The 26,582-nt window shown below is 35.8% G+C and overlaps 2 protein-coding genes across 3 annotated transcripts in view; one reads left to right on the forward strand and one right to left on the reverse strand.

The window, feature by feature from the left end:
* Nucleotides 1–4,741, reverse strand: part of LOC136025050 (zinc finger protein 420-like) — a 50,226-nt gene extending 45,485 nt beyond the window's left edge. The window contains exon 1 of one of the 2 annotated variants that reach the window (XM_065700735.1): nt 4,710–4,741. Coding sequence is in view for 1 of the 2 variants with exons in the window: in XM_065700733.1 (XP_065556805.1) it covers nt 3,082–3,196 (115 nt within the window). In the remaining variant the exon portion in view is untranslated. Of the gene's footprint in view, nt 1–3,081; nt 3,219–4,709 lie in introns of those variants that run through there. The other variant, XM_065700733.1, reaches the window with a different exon arrangement.
* LOC136025052 (ras-related protein Rac1-like) lies at nt 3,350–24,116 on the forward strand. The gene is made up of 4 exons (XM_065700736.1): nt 3,350–3,569; nt 4,947–5,061; nt 16,308–16,425; nt 23,852–24,116. The coding sequence occupies exons 1-4, from the start codon at nt 3,454–3,456 to the stop codon at nt 24,058–24,060; spliced, it is 558 nt and encodes a 185-aa protein (XP_065556808.1). The 5' UTR covers nt 3,350–3,453; the 3' UTR covers nt 24,061–24,116.
* The last annotated feature ends 2,466 nt before the right edge of the window (nt 24,117–26,582 follow it).

The following is a 26,582-nucleotide window of genomic DNA, read 5'->3' on the forward strand; positions in this document are numbered from 1 at the left end:
AGGAGGAGAGACGGGGAGAAATAATTTCTGTTCGTTTCAAGTTTTAATGTGGCTCCTTGCTCTCAGTTCTAAATACTTGTTTTATTCTACATTAAATTTCTGACTGTTTTTCAAATCATGCCAGGATATGTCTCCCCCCACCCCCACCCCCGTCTAAAATTTCGGAAAAATCCCACGGAATTTTTCCTCACACCAAAAAGAATTTCCCATAGACACCCTAGAAATCCTATCCAAAAAATTTCTCTATATTTTGTCAATAGAAAATGCTATGTATAAGCAACGGGCGAACTGTATATCTTACAGAATAATCTACTATTCTGAACGGAATGGCTATCTCAAAATTTTGATAAGAACGTTTTGTCAAAATAGGGGGCTAATTGTCCTCCAATTTCTTCGGTTTCTTAACAAGAGAACTACAACTTTTGATTTCCTCCGGAATGGATTCTCTCTCGATTTCCTATCATGATTGTTGCGATATGATCAGCCCTGAAAATATAATAATAAAAAACAAGCATTCGTGATCTTTTTCCCAGCAAATTAAACAGGGCTTCCACTTTTAGTGAGATTACCCTATTTTAGGGAGAAATCACTTGTTTTTGGGAAATTTGTTTTGAATATAGGGACAAAGGGAAATCTGGGGTAAAGTAAGGATTTTCAGGGAAATATGGGGTAAAGTAAGGATTTTCATTGAAAGTTCGATTTTTTTTTCAAACAAAAGGCTGAAAAATTCGTCATTGTAATATTTTTTTTTAGTGAGAAGGATCTAAAACTTCATGTTGAAGCATTGGACATGGTTAAGTGTAGTGATGGATAAGCTGAGGGTCTGACTAACTGCATCAAATAAGTCATTGAAAAAAACTCGATTCCCTAGCAAAATATTGTTGGATTTTGTGCAGGTACTACTAACGTCTTGTTTGGAGCGAATAAATCTGCTTCAACGCTAATGAAAGCCATGGTCCCTCATATCTTGAACGTGAAATGCTCGTGCCATCTTATTCACTTATGTTCATCCTATGCATGCTTGTCACTTCCCAAGACACTAGAAGACTTGGCACGAAATATATTTATGCCCACTTTTCCAGGAGTGCTTCAAAGCAAGATAAGTATGCCAAATTTCAGAAGTTCTTTGAATGCAAAACACTCCCAATTCTTGCACCAGGACAGACCCTTCGGTTGTCCCTTCAGGCCTGCATAAAGAGGCTTATTGAGCACCGGGTTGCTCTTACTCATTATTTCATAGAAACCACGTTTGACGACCCAACTATAACCAATGACCTTTTCTTGTCAACATTACAAAGCAAGTTGACAAAGTCATACCTTGAATTTATGGACTACTCTCTTGGCCTCTCTAATGAATTCAATTCAGTTTTTCAATCTGATCTTCCACTTCTTCATTCCCTAAGCGCAAGTGTCAGCAAACTTTTGAATGATTTTGCGTCTGACTTAATAGAACTAGACTATATTCGCAGTGTTGATTTGTTTACCGAACTGAATCTTTACCTTTCAAGTGAGTACCTGTCTTTAAACCAGACATATGTGGGAATAGCTGCAACCGACTCAATGCAAGATCTCGTAGATGCTCAAGAGCCAAGTTTGATAATATTGATCTCTTTTACCAGTCTTATCGAAACTATTATAAAGTCCTAATCAAGCAGATTCAAGACCATTTCAAGTTTGAAGACGAAATTCATGACGTTTTGGCACTGGTTATACCAAGAAATGCAAGAAATTTGAAGCCAAATTCTGTAAGGCCACTATTTGCGAGATTTCCTCTTCTAACAGTAAAGTGTTGCGTCCAAAAAACTGACGTAGAATGGAGATCTCAGGCAATGACCGATATCAACCTGTCAGTTGAGCAGTACTGGATGAAAATACTTAGTCTGAAGACTCGCAGTGGTGAAATCAAGTACCCGGAATTATAGAAGTGCATATCACTAAACTTTTTGTTACCCTTTAGTAATGTACCGGCTGAGCGTTTGCTTAGTCTCCTGAAATTAATCAAAACGGACATCAAAAATAGTTTTGAGAACGTCACACTAGTCTCACTTATTCGAGTCAGTTGTTGGTTGAAAAACGAAGATAAAACTTCATCAACTTTTAGGATACCAAAAGCTGTTGCTGGCTTCAAGATGAAAGCAAACGCTACGTGCAATGAAGTGCTGGAGGTGACACTTACTTGAACTTTTTGTATGTTTTCTCGGTAGTGTAAAAGATTTTATGTATATCATTATCTGAAGTAAAAAATAACACTTTTATTCTAGGTTACGTTTTTCGTGTTGATTGTAGTAAATCTAAGGCAAAATATCTCTTTTTTCTAGGGAGAAAAATAGGGAAAAATCAGATCTAAAGACAAGGAATTTTAGCGAAAATTGATACTTAAAAAAAAGAAACAATAAACAGGCGTCTGTGTTTCTTCTTGCAAAACTACAAAACTCCATAATTTTGTAGATAGGAACTTGAAACTTCTACAATATAATTATCTGATATGTTGAATCTGATGGTGTGATTGTCATCAAGATCACTCGACTTTATGGGGGTGTTTCCCTTCTTTTTCGCAAATCTTGCAAATTTTCTTAGGCCCGTAGCTTTTGATAGGTACCATTAAATTTTCTGAATTTTATGTATTTGGAAACAGCGCAAAAATCTGATTTTTATGATATATTGATTGTCAGCAAAATTATTTTTTCAACTTCGGTTACTATTGGGGCGAGTCACTCCTTTCTTACAGTTTGTTACCAAGAACAGCTTGGTCCGTTTCTCCAAAAGCTGCAAAATTTTACCAAATTTGACAAGATCAGCTTAATTGCATGATTGAACTTACTCTGTTATTCCTTTTTGTTCAATTCTTATTTATATAATTACTGCTTTTATTTTTCGTTGCTTTCACCTTGTAGGTCCATCTCCTTGTTTTTGTTGTTTGTTTTTTTGTACTTTTAAACACGTATGGTCCTAGTGTATCGCAAGTCTGTCATTTGTTTATTTTTCTTAAGTTTCTCTTCTAATTCGCGCATTGGTTCGATATATTTCAACAGTTGGAGAACGGCCAAAAACATCTAATTTTAGTTCATTTAAACTGCAAACCTAATCCACATGGATTTCTGTCATTAGTTGCATCCAATTTGACCAAAAAACAATCCGCTAAATAACTATGAAGATTAATAATTATAGCCGAAAAAAGGCTAAGGCAATGTGGCATATCTTTAGCAAATGTGGTTCAACACTACATCCCCCAAACACTTTCAAATTTAATTCAGTTATAAGGAAACACCTGTGCGGTTTCCTTTTTTCCGGCTAAGTTCGAAGTACAATATTTCTTATCAAAAATACTAAGGAAGCTATCCAGTAACCACGCGTTGCTTAATGCAACGTCACCAGATAAGATATTTAATACTTGGAAACGTTACAATCTCAGTCTATTATACATTTTGATGAAAACTCATGTTTTAACTTTTTATGGCTACTGGAAGACCTCTTAAGGTTACTGTAGTTGGGGATGGTGCAGTTGGGAAAACATGTTTATTGATGTCATATACGACTGGGTCATTTCCCACAGAATATGTGCCAACTGTGTAAGTTTTCAGGTTTTTTTTTTCTCAGAATTCAATATTTAAGGTATACCTTTTATGTTTATTTTAAAGAAAATCATAAGCAGGTTTGTATTATTTAATAGGCTGGTATTGGACACAATCAAGAGGATTATCCTTTCCTATATGCAAGCTTAGGATGCAACCTTGTGGCCAATCTTTCTGTGCTTAGCAATAAATCTTCTCATACAGTATGTATGTGATATAAATATTAAAAATCTTTATCACTGGATTATTTAAAAAACTTAAATAAAGTATTGGTCAGGATACCAACCTGCAATATAAACCAATTCAAATATAATATATTATAGCATCCCCCCCCACGGCAGGACGTCACCAAACGTTTGGCCCCTACCTTTTCCTCATTAGTAATGAAACCATACCAAAATGTAAAATTGTACAATATTCAAAAAGGACACCTTTGTTTAGAAAAGGTCTTTTTAGCTTTGCCTGCCAGAGTAGCGGCTCCAAGGGAAAAGGAGGACCCCCTATATTTTTTCTGGCACATTCATTTCTTGCTTTTTGTACTGGTTTTCACTTTTTTCTAATAAATTTGTCAATTTGGTCAATTTTTGGTGCCCTTATTACATTGCCAACCCCAAGATTTTGCTTATTGGCGCTCTTGTCACATTGCCCCTCCCAAAAATTTTGCTCTAGATCTGCGCCTGGCCTCACTTCCTGATAAATTTCCTCCTGGCGCTGTTGGTACAAAGTTTTTGTAAAACCTTGCTTCGAATCAAAACTTTACCTATCGACCATTTTTATTTCTTAATAGCATCTTATAAATAGACATTTGGTAGCTCATATTAGTTATAGCCAAAGAAAATTCTAAATAACCAGTAAAAACCAAATAATAAGCAAGCCAGAATAAAAAAAACTTTATAAATATTAATATAAAGTAGCATCAATACACTTTTATTATAATAAAGAGCTGCTTAATGATTATTCACTGTGTCCATTAGCATAGTCCGAAAAAGTAAAAAAAAATATTTGTTAAATATAAGGATTTTTTTTCAGGATAATAAATGATTGAGCTTGCATCCTCAAATCACTTTTGCAAAGCTAAGAGAAGCAATTCTTAACAAGGAGTCTTAGAAAAGAATCTAAAAAAATAAAGTTACTAACCTTCCTATGACGAAAGCTGATCATAGTCTGTTCATTATTTCTCCTTAGAATAAAACTGTGAATCTGTCTGACGTTAAAGTTACACCTTAATTGGCATTTTTGTCCTATAATGAACATCTAAGGAAACTTCAATTTTGCCAAAAAAACTACTTTTTAGCAGACAGATAGTATGGACTGTGAACGTATTTGTTGCATTCGCCAAGAACACAATATAACCTACTCCATTTTATTTTTTAGATTTGATAACTATGCTGACACAATTACTGTAAATGGATGTCCATATCACTTAACACTCTGGGACACGGCTGGGCAAGAGGATTATGACCGCCTGAGACCTTTATCGTACCCGAATGTAAGTTATAAGGCCTTTGTTAGCACTATATAGATTCTACTTAGTGCTGCCCCAGTAATGGACGCCCGTCGTAATGTTTGCAGAGAATCCAACAAGTGAGTGGAATTTCACTGCGGGAAGTGTTGCAAAAACTAAAACAGCGTGAATCACTGGTACAAAAAAAATATGACAGAATTAATCCTATAAGAGCAATTAACGATGGATTGGAAAGAGGAGTGTAAGGCTTTAGCCCGAAAAGTGTCTGAATAATTTATTTAGTATTTATGAGCAATCCTGACACCAGGAGCTCTGTACCATATCGTGAATCCATTTAATTGTAAGGTGTAACTCTACGTTTGGCCAACCACTTTTGAAATTCTAATATCATTGAGGATGTGTTCCTAATTAGTTTAACTCACTCAAACACAATAGATACAAATGGTAATAAGGTAGGTAATAGAAGAGCATCGCCAACTGCAGAAAATTCTGCAGTGACGGTTATGGGGCCAGGGTTGCATAAAGCCTCCATTCAATTGTAGGTCTCTGGAACTTCTTACTGCCCAGTTCAAAGTCAGCTTTAACGCTTTGTGGAGACTTAAAAAATAAATTATTTGCCTCTAATCTCTACTGTTAGGTCTTATTACTTGCTTGAGACCTTAACAGCCTGTTATTTTAGCGGTATTAAAATTGTGGCATGAAAATAGACCTACGTTGCCCGGGCAACGTGAAGTGTTGCGGCAACCTTTGTTCGGCTTCGCCGACTAAAATGTTGCGAGAGCAATACTTTGGTTTTGTTTCTTCGCTATCGATCAGTAATCACATGATCAAAGGCTATTCCTCAGCGTTGAAAAAAACAACAACAAAATAGTATCGAAAGAAGGGACTAAATTGACTTTGCAGCCAGTTGAACTTTATCCTTTTCAATCGTAGACTTCGTGACGGATGAAAACTTGGAACAGTAGCTTATATAATCTAGTTGGTATTATAAAGCTATCCTTAACTTTTCAAGATTAAAATACCATAGATGACATTTTATTAATTACGTCGAAACTATCTCATTGTTTTACATTCTCGTTTGTGCTTGTTTCTTCACTATCGGTTAAATGATGAAGTTGTCAGCCTATTGAAATTTTTAAAACGGTATGTTCAAACAAGAACGCAATCAGTTATCACATGACCAAAGGCTATTCTCCAGCGTTGAAAAAACAATAACTACAAAATAATATCGAAAGAAAGGACTAAATTGACTTTGCAGCCAGTTGAACTTTATCCTTTTCAATCGTAGACATCATGACGGATGAAAACTTGGAACAATATCTTATATAATCTAGTTGGTATTATAAAGCTATCCGTAACTTTTCAGGATTGAAATACCATAGGTGACACTAATTATTACGAAATTATCTCATTGTTTTACGTTATCGTTTTACCCGTTACGTAAACACTTAATTCTGTCATATTTAAAGAGATCAAATACAATATGCACCAATTTGCACAAATTTCTAGCCCAAAAGTGAACAGATTCTTACTTACAAGTCCCTCTCCCGTGATAGACATCAAGTTTACCGGAAACAAATAAATGGGTACACCAACTAGCAAAAGTTCCAAACCCCTCATCGCTAAAGATGATTTTAGCCCAACAGCCGATTATTACTTACAAGTCCCCTACATGTCTTACCACTGGAATCGAATTGGTTTAACCATCAAATAGGGAGCAAAGGATAAGCTCCGATTTCATTAGCAATGAGAAAACTTTTAAAGTTTATTAGGCACATCTGATACCATTTCTCTACCGCAATCCCAAGTCCGAACAAGAGCTAAGAGCTCATATGGCACTTGTGACGAGGCAAGAAGAGCTAAGAGCCAAGAGCTCATGTGGTATGAGCTCTAACAAAATTCTGAGAATCAATAGATTGATTTAAAAGGAAGATCAGAGCCCGTCAGGATTTAAAATAAGAGCTGTGAGTCACGATGTCCTTCTAAATATCAAAATTCATTAAGATCCTATCACCCAGTCGTAAGTTATGAATACCTCATTTTTTCTAATTTTTCCTCTCCCTTTAGCCCCCCGATGGTCGAATCTGGGAAAACAACTTTATCAAGTTAATTTGTGCAGCTCCCTGACACTCCTACCAATTTTCATCGTCCTAGCACGTCCAGAAGCACCAAACTCACCAAATCACTAAACCCCTCCCCCAACTCCCCAAAAGAGAGCGAACCAAGTACGGTTACGTCAATCAGGTATCAAGGACATTTGCTTATTCTATTCACCAAGCTTCATCCTGATTCCTCCACTCAAAGCGTTTTCCAAGATTTCCGATTTCCCCCTCCCCCAATGTCAACAGACCTGGTCGGGATTTGAAACAATAGCTCTGAGACATGAAATCCTTCTAAATATCAAATTTCATTAAGATCGGGTCACCCGTTCTTAAGATAAAAATACCTCAAGTTTTCTAATTTTTCCAAATTAACACCCCCAGCTCCTCCAAAGAGAACGTATCCATTCCAATTATGTCAATCACGTATCTAGAACCTGTGCTTATTCTTCCCATCAAGTTTTATCCCGATCTCTCCACTCGAAGTGTTTTCCAAGATTTCTGTTTCCCTCCTCCAACCCCCTATGTCCCCGGATCCAATTCGAGTCGAAAATGGAGCACCTGCGACACAAGATCCCTCTATATACATCAAGTTTCATTAAGATCCGATCACCTATTCGTAAGATAAAAATATCCCAATTTTCACGTTTTCCAAGAATTCCGGTTTCCCCCTCCAACTCCCCCCCCCCCAATGTCACAGCATCTGGTTGAAATTTAAAATTAGAGCTTTAAAGCACAAGATCCTTCTAAATATCGAATTTTATTAAGATCTGGTCACCCGTTCGTAAGTTACAAATACCTCATTTTTCCAAATTACCCCCCCCCCCAACTCCACCAAAGAGAGCAGATCCAGTCCGGTTATGTCAGTCACATTTCTTAGACAGGTTTTTTTTCTTTTCATCAAGTTTCATCCTGATCTCTCCGCTTCAAGTATTTTCTAAGATTTCCGGTCATCCCCCAACTGCTCCACCCCCAATGACGCTGGATCCCGTTGAGATTTAAAATAAGAGATCTGAGTTATGAGGTCCTTCTAAATATGAAGTTTCATGAAGATCCGATCACACCTTCGTAAGTTAAACATAGGTCATTTTTTCTAATTTTTCAGAATTAACCCCCCCCCCCCAATAGAGTGGATCCGTTCCAATTATGTCAATCACGTATCTAAGACTTTTGCTTATTTTTCCCACCAAGTTTCATCCCGATCCCTCCAATCTAAGTGTTTTCCATGATTTTAGGTCCCCCCAAACTCCCCCCAATGTCGCCAGATCCGGTCAGGATTTAAAATAAGAGCTTTGAGACACGATATCCTTCTAAATATCAAATTTCATTGAGATCCGATCACCCGTTCGTAAGTTAAAAATACCTCATTTTTTTCTAATTTTTCAGAATTAACCCCCCCCCCCCAACTCCCTAAAGAGAGCGGATCCGTTCCGGTTATGTCAGTCATGTATCTAGGACTTGTGCTTATTTTTCCCACTAATTTTCATCCTGATCCCTCCACTCTGTGGGATCCCTCCACTCAAGTGTTTTCCAAGATTTTAGGTTCCCCCTCCCATCTCCCCCCCCCAATGTCACAAGATCCGGTGAGGATTTAAAATAACAGCTCTGAGAGACGATATCCTTCCAAACATCAAATTTCATTAAAATCTGTTCAACCGTTCGTAAGTTAAAAATACTTCATTTTTTCTATTTTTCCGAATTCACCAGATCCGGTCAGGATTTAAAATAACAGCTCTGAGACATGATATCCTTCCAAACATCAAATTTCATTAAAATCTGTTCAACCGTTCGTAAGTTAAAAATACTTCATTTTTTCTATTTTTCCGAATTCACCAGATCCGGTCAGGATTTAAAATAACAGCTCTGAGACATGATATCCTTCCAAACATCAAATTTCATTAAAATCTGTTCAACCGTTCGTAAGTTAAAAATACTTCATTTTTTCTATTTTTCCGAATGCACCAGATCCGGTCAGGATTTAAAATAACAGCTCTGAGAGACGATATCCTTCCAAACATCAAATTTCATTAAAATCTGTTCAACCGTTCGTAAGTTAAAAATACTTCATTTTTTCTATTTTTCCGAATTCACCAGATCCGGTCAGGATTTAAAATAACAGCTCTGAGAGACGATATCCTTCCAAACATCAAATTTCATTAAAATCTGTTCAACCGTTCGTAAGTTAAAAATACTTCATTTTTTCTATTTTTCTGAATTCACCAGATCCGGTCAGGATTCAAAATAACAGCTCTGAGACACGATATCCTTCCAAACATCAAATTTCATTAAAATCTGTTCAACCGTTCGTAAGTTAAAAATACTTCATTTTTTCTATTTTTCCGAATTCACCAGATCCGGTCAGGATTTAAAATAACAGCTCTGAGAGACGATATCCTTCCAAACATCAAATTTCATTAAAATCTGTTCAACCGTTGGTAAGTTAAAAATACTTCATTTTTTCTATTTTCCCGAATTCACCAGATCCGGTCAGGATTTAAAATAACAGCTCTGAGACACGATATCCTTCCAAACATCAAATTTCATTAAAATCTGTTCAACCGTTCGTAAGTTAAAAATACTTCATTTTTTCTATTTTTCCGAATTCACCAGATCCGGTCAGGATTTAAAATAACAGCTCTGAGACACGTTATCCTTCCAAACATCAAATTTCATTAAAATCTGTTCAACCGTTCGTAAGTTAAAAATACTTCATTTTTTCTATTTTTCCGAATTAACCGGCTTTTTTTCTATTTATCACTCAAAGAAGATATATTGGATGTGGGGCCGGGTAACTGCCGTATATATTTAACACTTATAGATTTTATTTCATCTTCAATTTGAAAGTGGTGCCTGCCTGCTTGCCTGCTAGAACGGAGCTTTCCACTCGAAAGCAGAAACATGGTTTGATGAAACGAAAGCTTGACTACACAACTTCAGATACTCCTCTCTGACATAAGCTTTATAACTCCACTTCACTTCGCACACCATAGGCTCTGGCTCATGGACAAGCAAAAACCATCCTTTTTGGCCCCAGGCAAGAGTTCTGTGGAGCTTTCCAAAATGTAATGTCATATTCATCAATCCGGCCTGAGGTCCACACTTTCCCTAAAAACCGCACAGGTTAGACCCTTACTAGTTTCCAGGAATAAGCTGAGATCGGCGGCATAGGAAAAAAAAAAAAAAAAAAACGGGACAAAACCAAAGTGTTGCTCTCGCAACACGATGATAAAACGTTGAAAGACAACTATTCATCGAATTGGAATTTTGAGTAGTGAATCCAGACTTTGAACTAAAATTGTGAGAAGTCTCAGAAACTCATTTCCATGGGTTTGGAAACTCCATCGCCATGCAAAGGAAATGTAGAGTTTATTTATTCGAGTAGGAAAGATAGGGTACATAGACAGAGAGTGGGGCTCATAATGAATAAGGAAGCTTCTGCATCTTGCTCAGATTGAAAAGGAATTAATGTAATAGTATTCTTGTTGCTCATTGCTTTAACTAGCAGTGGAGGTGGTCTGTCATAATCGCGAATGCCCCTATGGAACCGACCGCTGGAGACAATAGTAACTCAGATTAACAGTTATGGGACCAAAAAGACAGGATCCCAGATAGAAATATGGTACTTTTGCTAGATGACTTCAATGCCAGGGTTGGTAAAATAAAAGGGATATACAGTATCCCAGATAAAGTAAATTTGGTATATGGAATGAAAATAGCAATAGAGTTAGACTACAACAAACTTGAAGGCACAATAATCATGGCTGACTAAGCAGGCTACTACCGTCAACTTTGTTTTCTTCAGAAAAAGCGCAGAACTAGGATTTATTTGTTTCATTATGCGTTGACAAATAATCCCAAAGAACAACTTGAATTTCTGCTCTGATATGCATTGCTAGGCCGCGACATTGCTTATTCTTTCTAGTTTCAAATAATTTTTATCGTCAAAAATGAGCAGGATACCCGATAACGGGAAAACATAAAAAAAAACTTTTTATTTTAGCTGCCCATCTTATTCAAGTTTATGAATAAATTCAACTTAGATTTAACTAAGAAACCCAATGTCACTCTTCTGACCCTGGTCATAATGTGATAAAGATCATTGACTATGCCCCCCCCCCAAAAAAAAAACAAAAAAAAAACTGTCTGATATATATTACGTTTACGTTTACGACCCTCTGCAGCCTTTTTTCCATGTTGATGCTGGTTAATTAGTCCATCTTGTCTTTGGTTATTTTTTTTTCTTCGCTGTTTATCGTTTTTGTTTTTGTTTATTTATAATACTCCGTACTTTGTGTTTTTTATACTTTTACGGGTAATAAAGTTCATTAATTCATTCATTCATTCATATCTGGGGTTTCAAATTTCCTATTTAGGGTTTTAAAAAATTATTAGACTGCAAAAAAAAAAGAAAAAATGACTAAAGTCAATAATAGATGAGTTCGGATTAATCATTACCAAACCATAATGCTGAGGGGATTTAAGTAGGGGTGAATTCTTTACGGAGGTATTTTTTCATGGGAGAGGATTTTCTGGGGGAAATTTTTAAAGGAGAGGGGTTATAATTTCCGGCATAATATGAAAATGATCAGAAATTAAACATTATTAAGTTTTAATGTAAGTAACAACATTAAAACTTACAGAAATTAGTCTGTAAATTATGGGAGCTGCCTTTTCTTTTACCACCGCTCTTTACGGTAAAGTTTAACATTTTTGCCCAATCCTTGAGGAACCAATTCTGAAACAAAAGGGTCGTTTATTGGAATAAGAAGCTTTTTAAAAAAAATAAAAATCGTTAACGCACGAGCAAGGGCTGAAGAAGTGGCAATCTTCCTCTTATAAGGAAAAAAAACTGTTGTTTTTAATGTTTCTCTTTAATTTCAGTTGAAAAAAACTTATTTGTTTTTTCATAGGCAGTGGAATAGCACTGCCTAAGTAAAGAACGACGTGGGCACAATGTATTATTTTTTTTTTCTGTCCTAGGTACTTCGTATAGAAGGAGTTGTCGTAGAAACTTTGAAAGGGGCTCGCTCGATCGGAAATTGAAATTTCTAGTGCCTTCCTTAAGAGTCAAAAGTAATAGGAGAACAGCCTATCCCCCTCGCAACGCCCATCATTTCCCAAATAGATTCAATAAAAACTTTTGAGATGTCCATTTTGTTCAACATATTTGAAAGGCTTAGGGATGACACTCGCCCCAGTCATTAAGGAATGGTCTAAACTATTTTTTAGTCCGATATTCCAAGGATAATATAACAAAGCCTTTTGGGTTGAAACAACGCCCCTAGGTCTGGGAGCAAGGGTTGTAAGCTATGCTCCAGGGGCATATAAAGTTTTTATGGAATGAGTGATCGTAAAATATTTAGAAGAGGGTCAATTGACTGGAAATCGAAACTTCTAGTTCCCTTTTAAAACTCAATAGTTTCGGAGAGCAACTAGACACCCCCCTCCATCTCCCTTTGGCACATTCTTTTTACCTAAGCGCATTTTGTAAAAATTGTGAGATAGTCATTTTGTTCAAAATAGTCCCAAGAACTTGAAACAATGCCTCAAGGGTTGACACAGCCCCCCAGAGCCAAGAGGCAAGGGTTGCAAGTTATGACCAGGGGGTAAACAACGTTTATTTGGGAAGGACTATCGTACGAACTTCGAATAGGGCTTATTTGATTTGAAATCGGAAGTTCTGGCGCCCTTTTTAAGAGAGGAAAGTGATTTGAGGGCAGCCAGCCCCCCCAGTCTGCTATTTCCCGAAATATGTCTCCATCAAGATTTTATAAAAATCTATTTTGTTCAGCATAATGATTTAGCTGCAACCTAGTAAAGAGTGAACCACAGCCTATAGTAACCAAAAGTTAAAAAAAAAAGTATTAAAAAAATTGCTCTGTGAAAAAAAGCCATGTCACAGTGATTCAGGAATGGTAACTATTATTTTGTTTCGTCGTAAAAGTAAAGTTTATTGCGAAAAGAATTTTATAGTAATTTCAAAAAGCCTGAAACCCATCGAAAATGGAACCACAACAAAAAGTGTACCATTGGAATCAGCATGGTCTAATACCTTCTAGAGGGAAATTATAGCCCCTTACCTTGAACAGTAAGGAAAATGACTTTTGGCTCGGGTAGCAATGATCTGTATCCCGCTTTTTATTCTTTGTTTTTCTGGCAAGGCTAGGGGTGACCAGAATATCATAGAGAGATATTTAATAGCATTAAAAAAAATGTAATTGTTGTAATTGTTTGTTGATTTTTCTATTATAATGGATCTTTAATTATGCAATGGATTTACAACATTCATTATTGTAATGGATTTTCAACATAACCCCCTTCAATGTCAAATCACTTCTTCAGGTTATGCTTCCATCCCTTTATATTCTTTTTAGGGGTATCTAGAGATTCCTTCAACCTTCTAAAAAGTTCATAAGTACAGCTCCTTCACAGTCATAGAATACCCCTCCTATTATTGCATTTTGTAGTACCAGAAAGGTAAATTTGGACTCGGGAGTCAAAATTGAATGATGAACGTACAAAGCTGTATTGGTAGCCAACTAAAAATAAACTCTTTGTTTCAAAGTCATGCTGTATGGTATATTTTCCTGAAAAAGATATGATAGATACGAAAATTATGCTTAGGTTTTGAAGACTTTGAAAATCTTCTTTAGAAAAAATAGCTAGTTTTATTATACCAAAGAAATTGATCCACGATACAAATCTTACAAGTTGATTCTTAGTATGTAGTTCATTTTTAATATAGAAGAGCACATGTTTAATTACTACTTGAAGAAAATTCAGAACTATACTGGATGAATCAGGAAGATTTGGCCTATAAATCTTTTGTTATCAATTAGTAATGAAATGGCAGAGAGCTAGTTAGTCTCCGTGAGAGTAGAGCACTAGTTTTCTATAATCCTACAAACATATGGAAATATTATCAATTGATTTATTTGTACTAGTTGTATTGATATATGTACCATGAAGTAATGATTTTTGTTCGTTTGAAGTTCCAACATAGCTCTTTGCTTCCCTCAAAAAAACTAGTGTCCCTCTCCGTGAGAGGGAAAGCTGGCATAACTTTTTCAGAGTTGTATAAAAATAATTATTTTCACTTCTTGGTGATATTCTATCATAGGGCAGAACTAAGGCAGATAGCCATACAATAAGGGTAATTTAGATAGTCTATCCGTCCTGTGAGCCATTTGAAGGTATTTGGACACCAAAAATGCTTCAAAGACCGGCCATGTCCACAGGATTTAGAAGCCAGTGGGCTAGTGAGATTTCGATTTAACTACGTTTTTAATTAAAGACGGGCAAAGATTAATTTAAAAAAGAAACACCAGTTTTTCTGAGGGAAGCAAAAAGCTACGTTGGAACTTAAAACGAACAAAAAGTATTACTTCACGGTCCATAGTACAAATAAATCAACTGATAATATTTCCACATGTCTATAGGATTATAGAAAACTAGTGCTTTACTGGAAACACAAAAGCCAAGTAAAAAAATAGAACATTTATTTAGGAATCAGAAATTTGTACGGTCCGTCACAACGACAAACTAATTATAACGATTTTTATAACCTTGCACCTGCTGTGATATCAGCAACTTTCAGAATAAAATTAAATTATCTTAATAACTAATTATAGCTGGTCTTGCCAGATACAATACTAATATTGAGTGATATACCTTTTTAAATTGTGGAAAAAACTCACTTTAGTATTGCTTGGAATGAAGAACAAATAAACAATAATATGAACTCTGGAAATCTGGTTGTTCTCTCTATACAACGGACAATTCCAAGTTAAGATACAAATTTTAAAGCTAGTGTATACCGTCAAGCTTACTTCTTGCAAAACCACTATAGCTTAGCAACAAGACTTCAGCTTATACTTGAAAATTGTACTATAGACAAATGTAATTAAATTAACAAATGTAAATTAAGTAGAATGTAAATTAAGCAAATGTAATTAAGGAAACAAAAACAGGTCATTTATCTGAAAAATGAAAAGAACAAAGGGTGGAACCATAACAATCCCCCTCAAGATTCCTGTAGGTGTCAAATAAACATCCTTAAAAGTTCCTGAAACATTAGAGATATACTCATTTGACAACATAGATGCACATTCTGTCTTTTCATTTAATTCAACATCCCCCTCAACATTCCCTGAAAAATTCATTTTAATGAAATTATGTGTTGCTGAGATACTGTAGATGTGCTGTTTTGAAAATATCCACACACATAGCATCTTTTGATTTATTAAGCATCCCTCTCAAGATTCCCTGAAAATCTTACCTTATTCCCGTAGCCCTTCCTGAGGTATTGCAAATAGGCCATTTTGACAACTTGGATTCACGTTTTGTCTTTCGATTTAGTTCAACACTCCCCTCAAAAATTCCTGAAAATTCCAACTTCGTAACTGAATACCCTTAGCTATATCTGAAATTTTGCTCATGCCTCTCTTCCATTATAAAACCAATTTTCAATTACCAAACTGCATTGTCAGCGGCCCATGCTCTCTGGCTTTTCATTCCTGGAGGAGCTATTTATAACAAAATGACTATCTCAGAATTTTGATTGGAAATCCTTGGAGATTATGGGAGAGAGGTGGTAAAAAGGGTAAGGAACGGCTGTTAGTCCCCTCTAATCACTTTTACTCTTAAATTGAGCACTAGAATTTATAATTTCCAATTGAATGAGTCTCCTCTATAAATTAAGTCGTTACGGGAAAAAAACAACAGCAGATCAGTACACACTGAAGGCTTATGGTTCATTACTGCAGACGATGCGAGAACACTACCTCTGATATAGCTCTTTGCTTTTATTTGAAAAACCTTTTTAAGAAGAAGTCTATGAAAACTAATTTGAGAAAAAAATCTGAAAGTGAAATTTCATTGAAGTAGACCTGTTTCAATTACGGTTGGTCTGTTGCGACCTCACTGACAAAAATTTCAAGGGTAGGGGACTCTAAAATGACAAAAAAGGTATTATCAGGAGACGAAACTTCTTTCATCATAGAAATAAAACCTTAGCTGATTATTGTTATACACAAACCATTTCTACCTGTAGCTTTATTTATACTTTTTTTAGACGGACATTTTCCTTATATGCTATTCAACTCAACCTTAGCTGGTCATTCTTTTAAATAAACAGTTCCTGCCTATAGCTTTATTTATCCTTTTTTTTAGACAGACGTTTTCCTTATATGTTATTCAATAAAAAGCAGAACAACCTATGAAAATATACCTTTAAAATGGATTCCTGAGGTACGACACTATGCACCCAGTACCAAAGTTATTCTAGTTGGTAAGGTATTTCTTTAAACAATATTTTATTTTGATTTTAATATGCATATATATATGCATATATATATATATATATTTGAAAATTTGTATTTACCGTTTGCTTGTGAGAAAAAAGAACCGTAGTGCTTAATCTATTATAAAAAAAAAAAAAATCCGTTTTATGGCATTCTCTTGTGTTAGAATATTCCTTCCTCAACTAGTCTAGATAGAAGACAAACTGTAGTGTAGCAGAAGGGGTTAGAGTCTAGTCATATTAAGTAATTATACTCATTTACCTGGAAGTAACCCCCTTAAAGGGAAACTTTGCAAATATGTAATGCTGGCACCAAGGAAAAACATATTTAAAATAAAAATTCGTGCATTCTGTACAACAGCCGCCATCTTGGGAAAGGGGGTCTGATTTTCACCTTTTTGATCATATGTCACTTATCATTGGAAATACAAAAAGAAACTTTTCAAACAAAAGTTAAAGAACACACAAAATAACGTCTTTAACTTTTATCCTATCTCTAACAGTTATTGCGAAAAATTCTAATTAGTGACAGAAAAATGAATTTTGTTCAATTTTTTGCTGTTGAAGCGAAAGATTTAAATTAACACGTACGTTAAACTTTAAGGCTTGGCATTTAGGCACAGGTATTATAGAAATAAAAAACCTCCCTTCCAGGAAAAACTTTACAGGGGATTTGTTACATAAGAGTTCATTTTTTACGGGGAATGTGTACATTTTTATTACGTATTTGAGGGGGTCTCCCCTCGTCAATACCTCCCTCTTTAAACTAAAGCTTGAATTTTGTTTCAATTCTTTTGGGAAAAAATCAACTGGAAGTAAGCAGTAATATTACCTTAAAACGAATTGAAAATTATTCTGTATATGAGGCCCCCCCCCCCAGAAAAATTAACATGGATGTTGTAAGTGTTTGTTCTACATTAAACTTAAATTAATTATGTGCAAAACATTAAATAAAAAAGAAAACAATTTTTTTCTGAGGGAAGTAAAGAGCGAAGCTGAAAATTAGAATGAAAAAATTATTGTTTCATCGTCTATCTAAGATATATGGATAAAACTAGTGCAAACAAACCAACGGATAATATTTCCCCATGTTTGTATGATTACAGAAAACTAGTGCTTTACTGAAAACAACCAAAGGCCAGTAGAAAAAAACAGAACAATGAACTCAAAGTCAAAAATGAGTACATAGCCTGACAACAACGAACTAACTTATTTTTATGGTTTTGCGCCAGCTTGGATATATGTAATTTTCAGTATACAATTGAAATTACCTTAAAACTTAAGCATAAAAATAAATATTATTTTAATAGCCGGAAAGTCATTTATCAGCAAAAACAAATAAGGGATTGATTTATCAGGTAACATTTTGGTCCAGCAGCTATAACACCAATATTGGGTAATATACAATTTTAAATTTAAAAAAACATGTTCTAGTATTACTCAAAATGAAGAACAAATAAAGTATAATGTGGATTAAAAAAAAAATGGTTATTTCTCTCTATACAACAGTAAATTTCAAGTTATTCTAAAGCTAGTCTATAGACATAAGAATATTAAGATGGCTTCATTTCGTATTTTTCTACAAACAAGTCATGAATATCCTTCTCAGAACTAAACGAGATCCAAGAATTGGACTGCGCACATTGTACAGAGGTAGTACTAAATTATATGAACTAAAAGCAACAATTCTAAAATGCCTTTTATTCTAAAAAAAAATGTTCTTAATCGGTTTGCTTTTATTGTACCAAAACTACTATATTGTTTTGTGATTTAAGTAAAGCGCTAGTTTTCTATCATCGTACAAACATAAGGAAATATTATCAATTATTATAATATTACCCACACTAGATGTATTAATATGTGTTAGATAGACTGTGAAACAATAATTTTCGTTCGTTTTAAGTTTCAACTCTGCTCTTTACTTCCCTCAGAAAACTTTTTTTTTTAATTGATATTGAAAGGAATTGTTTGACAAACAACCCCAATATCTAGTGCCCTTTGACGAAACAAAATTCGGCACAACTAAGTAGTGTTTTATAATTTTGTGCCGCAAAACAAAACTTTGGTAAAAATTGGCTAATGGCTGGAGAGCCCGAATGTCGAAATATTCCAACTGATTTTTAGTTGTCAGAAACCCTCAATCAGAAGTTGACAATCTTGTTTCAGCTTAGGTACGCTTCTCTTGTGTCCACTTTGATTTTTTTTCCCCCTGGGGTATTAGTGTAGAACCAGAGCTAGTATATTATCATGATAGGGGTGATTTGAACTTAAATTAGAAGCTCTAGTGCGATTTTAAAGTCACGAAAGGGGTCACCCTACAACAAAGTGCTATTTCTGACTTGAAACAATTATCTTGCAAGATGTTGTCAAAAATCCAGGTCAATGAAAGTACTCAGATGGTCAATGGATAAAAAGCACCCCCTCCCCTGAAAATAACTCTTTCCCCTAAATCCCAAATTTTGTTGACTGTTTTTCCTTACAAGTCAATATTTTACCGTCCTGGCAGAATTTTTATGCTAACAGTTTTACCACCAATTGTCTTGTTGTTGTTTTGCTTCTTTTTTTCAAAGCTGTATTAAGGTGGTCTGAACCTTATTTGATATTAAATAGGTGTTATGATAAATAAGTACAAAAATAGCCAAAACCAGCAAAATCAGTAAACTTTTGTAGTAGTAGCGACTCGACTCATGGTTTGAGCTACTTTTCCTGACAATATAGTGCTTAACTTATTCGTTTCTTAACAATTACGTAGTCTGCACGGAGGGTGTGCTGTCTCTCCCAAGAGGGAAATTTAAAACTCTCACATCTTATCAATAGATTTTATTAGTTCTCATTCAAATTGCCTGTTTTTGTTCTTTTAAATCAACGTGCCCCCCCTACCCCTTACTCTAGGGAAACTAATGTGAACGAGACAGACATCAGCACCCCACGGGACTGAAAATGTGGCGCCTTGGTAATAAGAAAGTATTTGAAAATATAGCAGTGTACAAATACTGCAACTATCCGCAAAGAAAAAGTTACTTGGACAAAGATCTTCTTTTAGGTTTATTATGTAAAGGAAACAGAATTGTCTCTTAGCCTAAAGAGTAGCGTGTTGGTCGTAAAAGCCTTGCGAAGGACCATTCAATCACAAATTACAATTTTCGTACCTTTTTAAGGACAATTTTAAGCCAACCATTTAGCGACCTTTGAGGGGTGTACAACACCGTTTTAACGCCCTCATCTGCACCTGGACACAAAAAAGCCCTCTGTGGTATTGGATCGAATTCTTGCAATACCCATTTCATTAGAACAGTCTAAAGATCCAAAATTTCGCAATCGGGTATGATACGGAAGACATAGTCCCTCGGGCAAGGCTCTGGTTTTATAGTAATGGCCCATATAATACAAGGACTTCGGAGAAGGATCTTAGCCAATGTCATAGAAAAGACTGGCTATCACGAAAATTTGATCTAATACCACTGGGGGCTTCTTTTCTGTAATAGAAAGAGGTACTTTCCGTCCAGATTTTTCTCTGTGGTATCGTAATATAGAACAGATGGTCGTTAAAATCTGGAGAAGTCTCACATGGTTTTAGATTAAGCAACTTACTGTCTTTTTTAATGGCTGAAGCTGGTTGAAGGGCAACTTACTTATCTTCAACTGTTGAAACACCCCCAGTACCCTTCTAGCCTCACACGGCTTGGGAGTTATATTTAATATAGCTAAACTAATGAAGCGGTTAAAATATCCGGAAGATTTGTCGCCAAGGACAACGTGATAAATGCAGCTCTAGCTCTAAAGCCACCGAATTGTACAAATAGCTATATAAAACAGAGGCTTGCTAGGTACACCTGAAAGTAAAGACAATAGTGTTGACTTAGCATAATACAATATATTTCTCTTATAAATGTTTTTTTTTCTCCAGCCACTTCCTCAGGAACAGAGTCAAATCTTCGAATCGAAGCTATTCAATCAGAAATTAGAAGGAGGATTTAATTATTACGTATATGAAGGAGTTTGTCCCCTCCTCAACACCTCGCTCTTTTCGCTAAGGTTTTTTAGTACTTTTAAAAAAGCTTCTTGCTGTTCTAATTGAACAACTTATGTATTTCAGGAATCATTCTTAAGGAAATGGGACAAAACTCAAAACTTTAGCGTAAAGGACGAGGTATTACGGAGGAGGCAACCCCTTCATACACGTAATAATTTCTGTTCGTTTTAAGTTTTAATTTTGCTCCTTATTTTAAGTTGAAAAAAATTGTTTTCTATTAAATTTCTGAACTTCTTTTAAATAATGCCAGGAAATTTGGCCTCACCTCTACGGAGAAATCCCTCTCCGCGGAAATATCCTCTAGACAATTCAATCCCGGTGAAAATGAACCCGGACAATTACCCTTGACAACTCCATGCGTAAAATTGAGACGGAAAAGAGAATGCAAGACATATAAAAATAATTTTATAAGGGTATTCTGGCAAATTCCCCAGCGTATAATCTCCCCTGATAAGTTCAGTCCCTGGAAACTTCCTTCCCCATGGAATATTCCCCCCTTGGAAAAACCACCAGCAGGATATTCGTCCCACTACCCTAAAAAAACGGTTATCTAAAAATCTTGATCGGACTATTTGGGGAATTAGCGGCGAGGGAGGGGGCTTATTTGCCCTCCAAGTTTTATGGTCACCGAAAAAGGGAAACTAGAACTTTTAATTTCCGCTCAAATTAGCCATTTCACGATATTCTAGGACCACTGGGTCGCTACGATCACCCCTGGAACAACAAAACAAACATACAAACAGGAATCCGTGATTTTTCTTCTGGCAAAAAAAAACAACAAAATTCCACATTTTTGCAGATAGGAGCTTGAAACCTCTACAACATGGTTTTCTGATACACTGAATCTGATTTTCATTAAGATTCTATTAATTTTAGGGGGTGCTTCTTCTCTTTTTAAAAATCAGGCAAATTTTCTAGAGTTTGTTGTCTTCAACTTAATGGAACTAATATATTAGAAATCAGCATAATAAGCCGATTCTTTTGATATATCTATTGTTATCAAAATTCCGTTTTTTAGAGTTTCGGTTCCTACTGAGTCAGGTCGCTCCTTACTGACAGTTCGTTGCCACGAACTGTTTGAAACAAGACAGTGATTTCGTTTGGAAAAATAAACTCTTTATTATCATTCATGGTGCGTTGAAAACAAACGATTGGTGTTAATTTAGTATTAAATAAAAAAAACAAGTTTTTTTTTAACTGAAAGTAAGGAGCTAATTAAAACTTAAAACGAACAGAAATTATTCCATATATGAAAGGGGCTGTCCCCTCCTCGACGCCATGCTCTACACGCTTAAGTTTGACTCTTTCTCACTACTCTACTTTTTAAAACAATAAAAAACTTAAGCGTAAAGAGCGAGGCGTCGAGGAGGGGACAGCCCCTTTCATATACGGAATAATTTCTGTTAAGTTTAATTTTAACGTCGCACGTCACTTTCAGTTGAAAAACTTTTTCTTTATATTTAATTTCTGAACGTTTTTCAATTCATGCATGTTTTGATATTTACTCACCGTAGATGAATAATTAAAACGAAATTTGCATATTTTTCTTTTTTAGCTAAGTGGCTTTCTCATAGTTTTGATCGGATGATTTTGATAAAAAGAGGTGGGGGAGGAGGCCTAGCTGTCCTTCAATTTTTGTTTACTTAAAAAGGCACCTAGAACTTTTAATTTTCTACAAGCGTTTTTTATTAGTAATAAATATTCGTAACTTACGAATTACCTTACTTAGCAAACTTCTACATTTGTACATTTTTATTACGTATTTGACGGGGGTCTCCCCCTCGTCAATACCTCGCTCTTTACACTAAAGCTTGAATTTTGTCCCAATTCTTTAAGAATGACTCCTGAATAAAAAAAAAGCCGTGGAATAAATAGTTGAAATTACTAAAAATACTTTAGCGTAAAGAGCGAGGTGTTGAGGAGGAGACGAACACTTTTGAATAGGTAATAATTTCCGTTAATTTTAAGTTTTAATGCTGCTCCATACTTCCAGTTGAAAATTCTTTTTTATTTATTTATTTTCTCTTTTTTTTGTTCAAATAATGCTAGAAAATCATGCGCCCCCTTCATGAAAATTCTCTTCCCTCATGATAAATAACTCCATGGAATAATCTTTCCACGTAACCCCCTCCCTGGACCCCCTCACCGCGAAAAAGTCTCCCTGAAAATGTCTGTACACTTCCATATAACCATTACTATATGTAAACAATGGTCAAAAGTTTGTAACTTGCTGCCCCTTTCCTGCGGGTTGTGGGGGATTAAATCGTCCTCAAGGGCATATTTATTGGTTTTTTCGACTATGCTGAACAAAATGGCTATCTCAAAATTTTGATCTGGTGACTTTGGGAAAAATATGAGCGTGGGAGGATGCCTAGGTGCCGTCCAATTTTTTGGTCACTTAAAAAGGGCACTAGGACTTTTAATTTCCATTAGAATGAGCCATCTCGTAACATTCTAGGACCCCTGGGTCGAAACGATCACCCCTGGGAAAAGTGAGAAAAAAAACAAAAAAAAACACGCATCCGAAATCTGTCTTCTGGCAAAAAAAAATACAAAATTCCACATTTTTGTAGATATGATCTTGAAACTTCTACCATAGGGTTTTCTGATACGCTGAATCTGATGGTGTGATTTTCGTTACGACTTTTATGATTTTCATTCTATGACTTTTAGGGGTGTTTCCCCTATTTTCTAAAATATGGTAAATTTTCTCAGGCTCGTAACTTTTGATGGGTAAAACTAAACTTGATGAAACTTATATTTTAAATTTAGCATTAAAATACGATTCTTTTGATGTCACTATTGGTATTAAAATTTCGTTTTTTAGAGTGTCGGTTACTTTTGAGCTGGGTCGCTCCTTACTGCAGTTCGTTATAACGAGCTGTTTGAAACAGTGAACAGTTCAAACAGCAACGAAAACCCTATAACGAGTAATTTCTGAAAGTAGTAGAATAGTTTTTTCTACTTGATCATTTTTGCTTAACTAGAAAATTAGAAAAATAAAGAAATAAATCAAGAAAAAAATATTTTGGTTGGGTCTCAGTGTTCTACTAAAAAGGGAAAAAAATAGAGACTGACGGCAAGACTCAACGATAAAGAGGAGTTAACATGCGCATAAAAGGGGCTATTTGACTTCCTCAAATTTTCGCTTTTTGTGTTAAATTTTACCTAGCGCTCAATTGAAACTATACAGTGCAAAAAACAATGGCTGGTTGTTGATTCAACTTTACTACATTAAGTGGGCTGAGGGCGTGACAACTTGCAATTTATACATAGGATAATCACTGTTTGATATGAAATTCATTGTTCATCTTTGGCTTGTAGCACGATATGTCTGTTTTGCAAAATAAAATATTTTGAATGAATACAGCTTTTTTGTAGGAACCATGAAAGATCTTAGAAGTGAGGAAAACGCTTCTAAATGCTTGACGTATAATGATGGAAAGAAGCTGCAATCAAAAATCAAAGCGGACTATTTCATCGAGTGCTCCGCACTTACACAGGAAAATTTGAAAGAACTCTTTGAAAAGGCCGTGAGCATAGCATGCAACCTTGAGAAAAAGAAAAGTAGGACTTGTAAAATATTGTAATCATATTTTTTGTATTCGAGGATTGATTTACAGCAATATATATGTATTTGTTTTTTCTTGTTTGATATTTATTTATTTTTTTTTTTTTACGAATCAGCCCACATAGAATGGCTAACTACAAAACACAAGAATAGAAGATTTAAATTTTAGTGAGTATATTAAGAAGAAAATGAGGGGACCGGCGTAGTTTGAACACTATACACGTACCGTTCTGTAGTGGTCATGCTGCAAAATTTTGTTATATGATCACTGGATGGTAATGACAGTACGTGCTAGTAAGTGACAGCTTTCTCAATGATCGAAAGTCCCAAATCCAATTAGAGTAAAGCAAGGTATCCTCAAGTTGTGCATGCGAAGCAGTTTGAGCTAGAAAAGCCTCCCATTTTGCACGGTCCTTGTGAGCGTGCGCTCATGTGGGTGTGTTTGTGTATATGTATTTATGTGTATGAGTGATTGTATATGTTTGTGTGCAGTGGATACAACATGGGTTGACGTACTGCTCCGTAATATGGGTTTTCAGGACTCCGGGTGTATCATGAATCTGCTTCAAGTCTTTTTGAGCCAGTATGTTTTCTCTAAGGTTCAAACTAGGTTTGTTAAATCTAGAATCTGCTAAAATACCGAGTCCAGAGAAAATTATAACCCGGCGTTTTGGCTCTAAAACCGGCTTTGCGAACAACATACTGAGCATGAAAATGATGCTGTAATGTTGCACACCTAAGACTTTTTAAGCTCTCTAGCGCTACCAGTATAGGTAGCGCATCGCCACCAACGCCTGTACAAATGCCGCTAGTGTAAGTTAACACGAACGTAACGACTCACAGGTGCTACAAGTTCTCTGTCCAGCTGGTGTTTGTACTGTGGGCCTGCGACAACTACAGCCAGTATGGTTCCGACAATTGTACCCTCTGTGTTTATAAGTGCCACAGGATTGGGCCCATGGTCTCATGTCCACAATTTTCCTTCCAAAAACTTTATTTTACCTCGGAAAGATATATCAAAACAATATAGGAACCCTTTCCTATATTCCGAAAACTCTTTATTCTCTCTCTCACTCTTCCTGGGGAGCCCTTCACCTGGCTGAATACACATTACAAGAAAGACCTAGGCAAAAAAGATGAAAAATTTCACTATCAGAGGCAATGTTATAGCGTTGCCTATAATAAGGGTCATACGGCTCCAATGTCTTATTATAATTTGTTATTATTTTTCTCTGAGGCAAATCATATGAAAGGGCTAGTCGGAAAAACTTCGATATGGAAGGGCTCATTGGATTGAAAATCGAAAGTTCTAGTGCTATTTATTAGAGTCAAACGTGACCGGAAGGCAACTAGCCACTCCCCCACGCCCTTTTTTCCCCAAATGCATCCGATAAAAATTTTGAGACAGCTGTTTTGTTTAAAATAGTTCAAAGATCGGATAAAAAATATTCTGGAGTCAACGAAGCCCTTCACGGTCCACGAGCAGGCGTTGCGAATTACGCCCTGGGGGCATATATGATTTTTATGGAAGGGATGCTTGTATAGACTTCAGAGAGGACTCATTTGATTGTAAATTGAAAGTTCTAGTTCACTTCTCAAGAGTCAAAAGAGATCGGAGGGCAAATAGCCCCCCCCCACGCCCTTTTCCCGACAAACCCACCCGATAAAAATTTTGAAATAGCCACTTAGTTAAAAATAGTTCTAACATTAAACAAAAAAAAAAAAAACCCGAGGTCAATACAAACCTCTAGGTCCCATTGCATGTGGTTTAATTTATGCCCCGGGAGCTTATGAGATGCTATGTAAGGAACAAAATTCAGAGGTGGAGATTTAAAGTGGTTATAGTTACTTTTTATGAGTCAAAAGGGACACACTCATACCCTCTTTTCCCGAATTTTTCCGATCCAAATTTCGAGATTGCCAGTTTGTTTGAAATAGTCCAACAATCAGATAACGAAAATTTCAAGGTCAATATGACCCCCGGGTAAGGGTAGAAGTATATGCCCTGGGGGTCTATAAGGTTTTTATGAAAGAAGTGGTTGCATAAACCACGGAGGGGACTCAAATGATTAAAATATGAGACTTTAATTCCCTTTTGAAGAGTCAAAACTGATTTGATAGCAACTTTCCTCCCAGCCCTATTTTCCCCAAATTTGTCTGATCGATTAGTTATATAGCCATTTTGTTCAAAATCAACCAAAGATCATATAACAAAGCACTAGGGATAACACAGCCCCCCCAGAACCCAGAGTCAAGTGTTTTAAATTATGCCTAGGGGGGCATATAAAGTTTTTTTTGGAAGGGATGGTCATATAAAGTTCAGAGGGGGCTCATTCGATTGTAAATCAAAACTTTTAGTGCCCTTATTAAGAGTCAAAAGTGATCGGAGGGCAACTAGCCATCCCAAGACCCTTTTTACCCCAATGCATCCGATTAAACTTTTGAGATAGCCATTTAGTTCAAAATAGTTTAAATATCGAATAAAACAAAACTCGGGGGTCAGTACAACCCCCTAGAACCTGGGGGGAAGTGTTACAAGTT

Source organism: Artemia franciscana, chromosome 3 (genome assembly GCF_032884065.1).
Source record: "Artemia franciscana chromosome 3, ASM3288406v1, whole genome shotgun sequence".
In the NCBI taxonomy this organism is placed as follows: domain Eukaryota; kingdom Metazoa; phylum Arthropoda; class Branchiopoda; order Anostraca; family Artemiidae; genus Artemia; species Artemia franciscana.

Excerpts from the sequence above, each read along its gene's own strand:
- LOC136025052 (XM_065700736.1), top strand. The coding sequence starts at position 3,454 with ATGGCTACTGGAAGACCTCTTAAGGTTACTGTAGTTGGGGATGGTGCA. Across the intron at positions 5,062-16,307 it reads GACCTTTATCGTACCCGAAT|ACAGACGTTTTCCTTATATG; the intron begins GTAAGTTATAAG and ends CCTTTTTTTTAG. Across the intron at positions 16,426-23,851 it reads TACCAAAGTTATTCTAGTTG|GAACCATGAAAGATCTTAGA; the intron begins GTAAGGTATTTC and ends GCTTTTTTGTAG.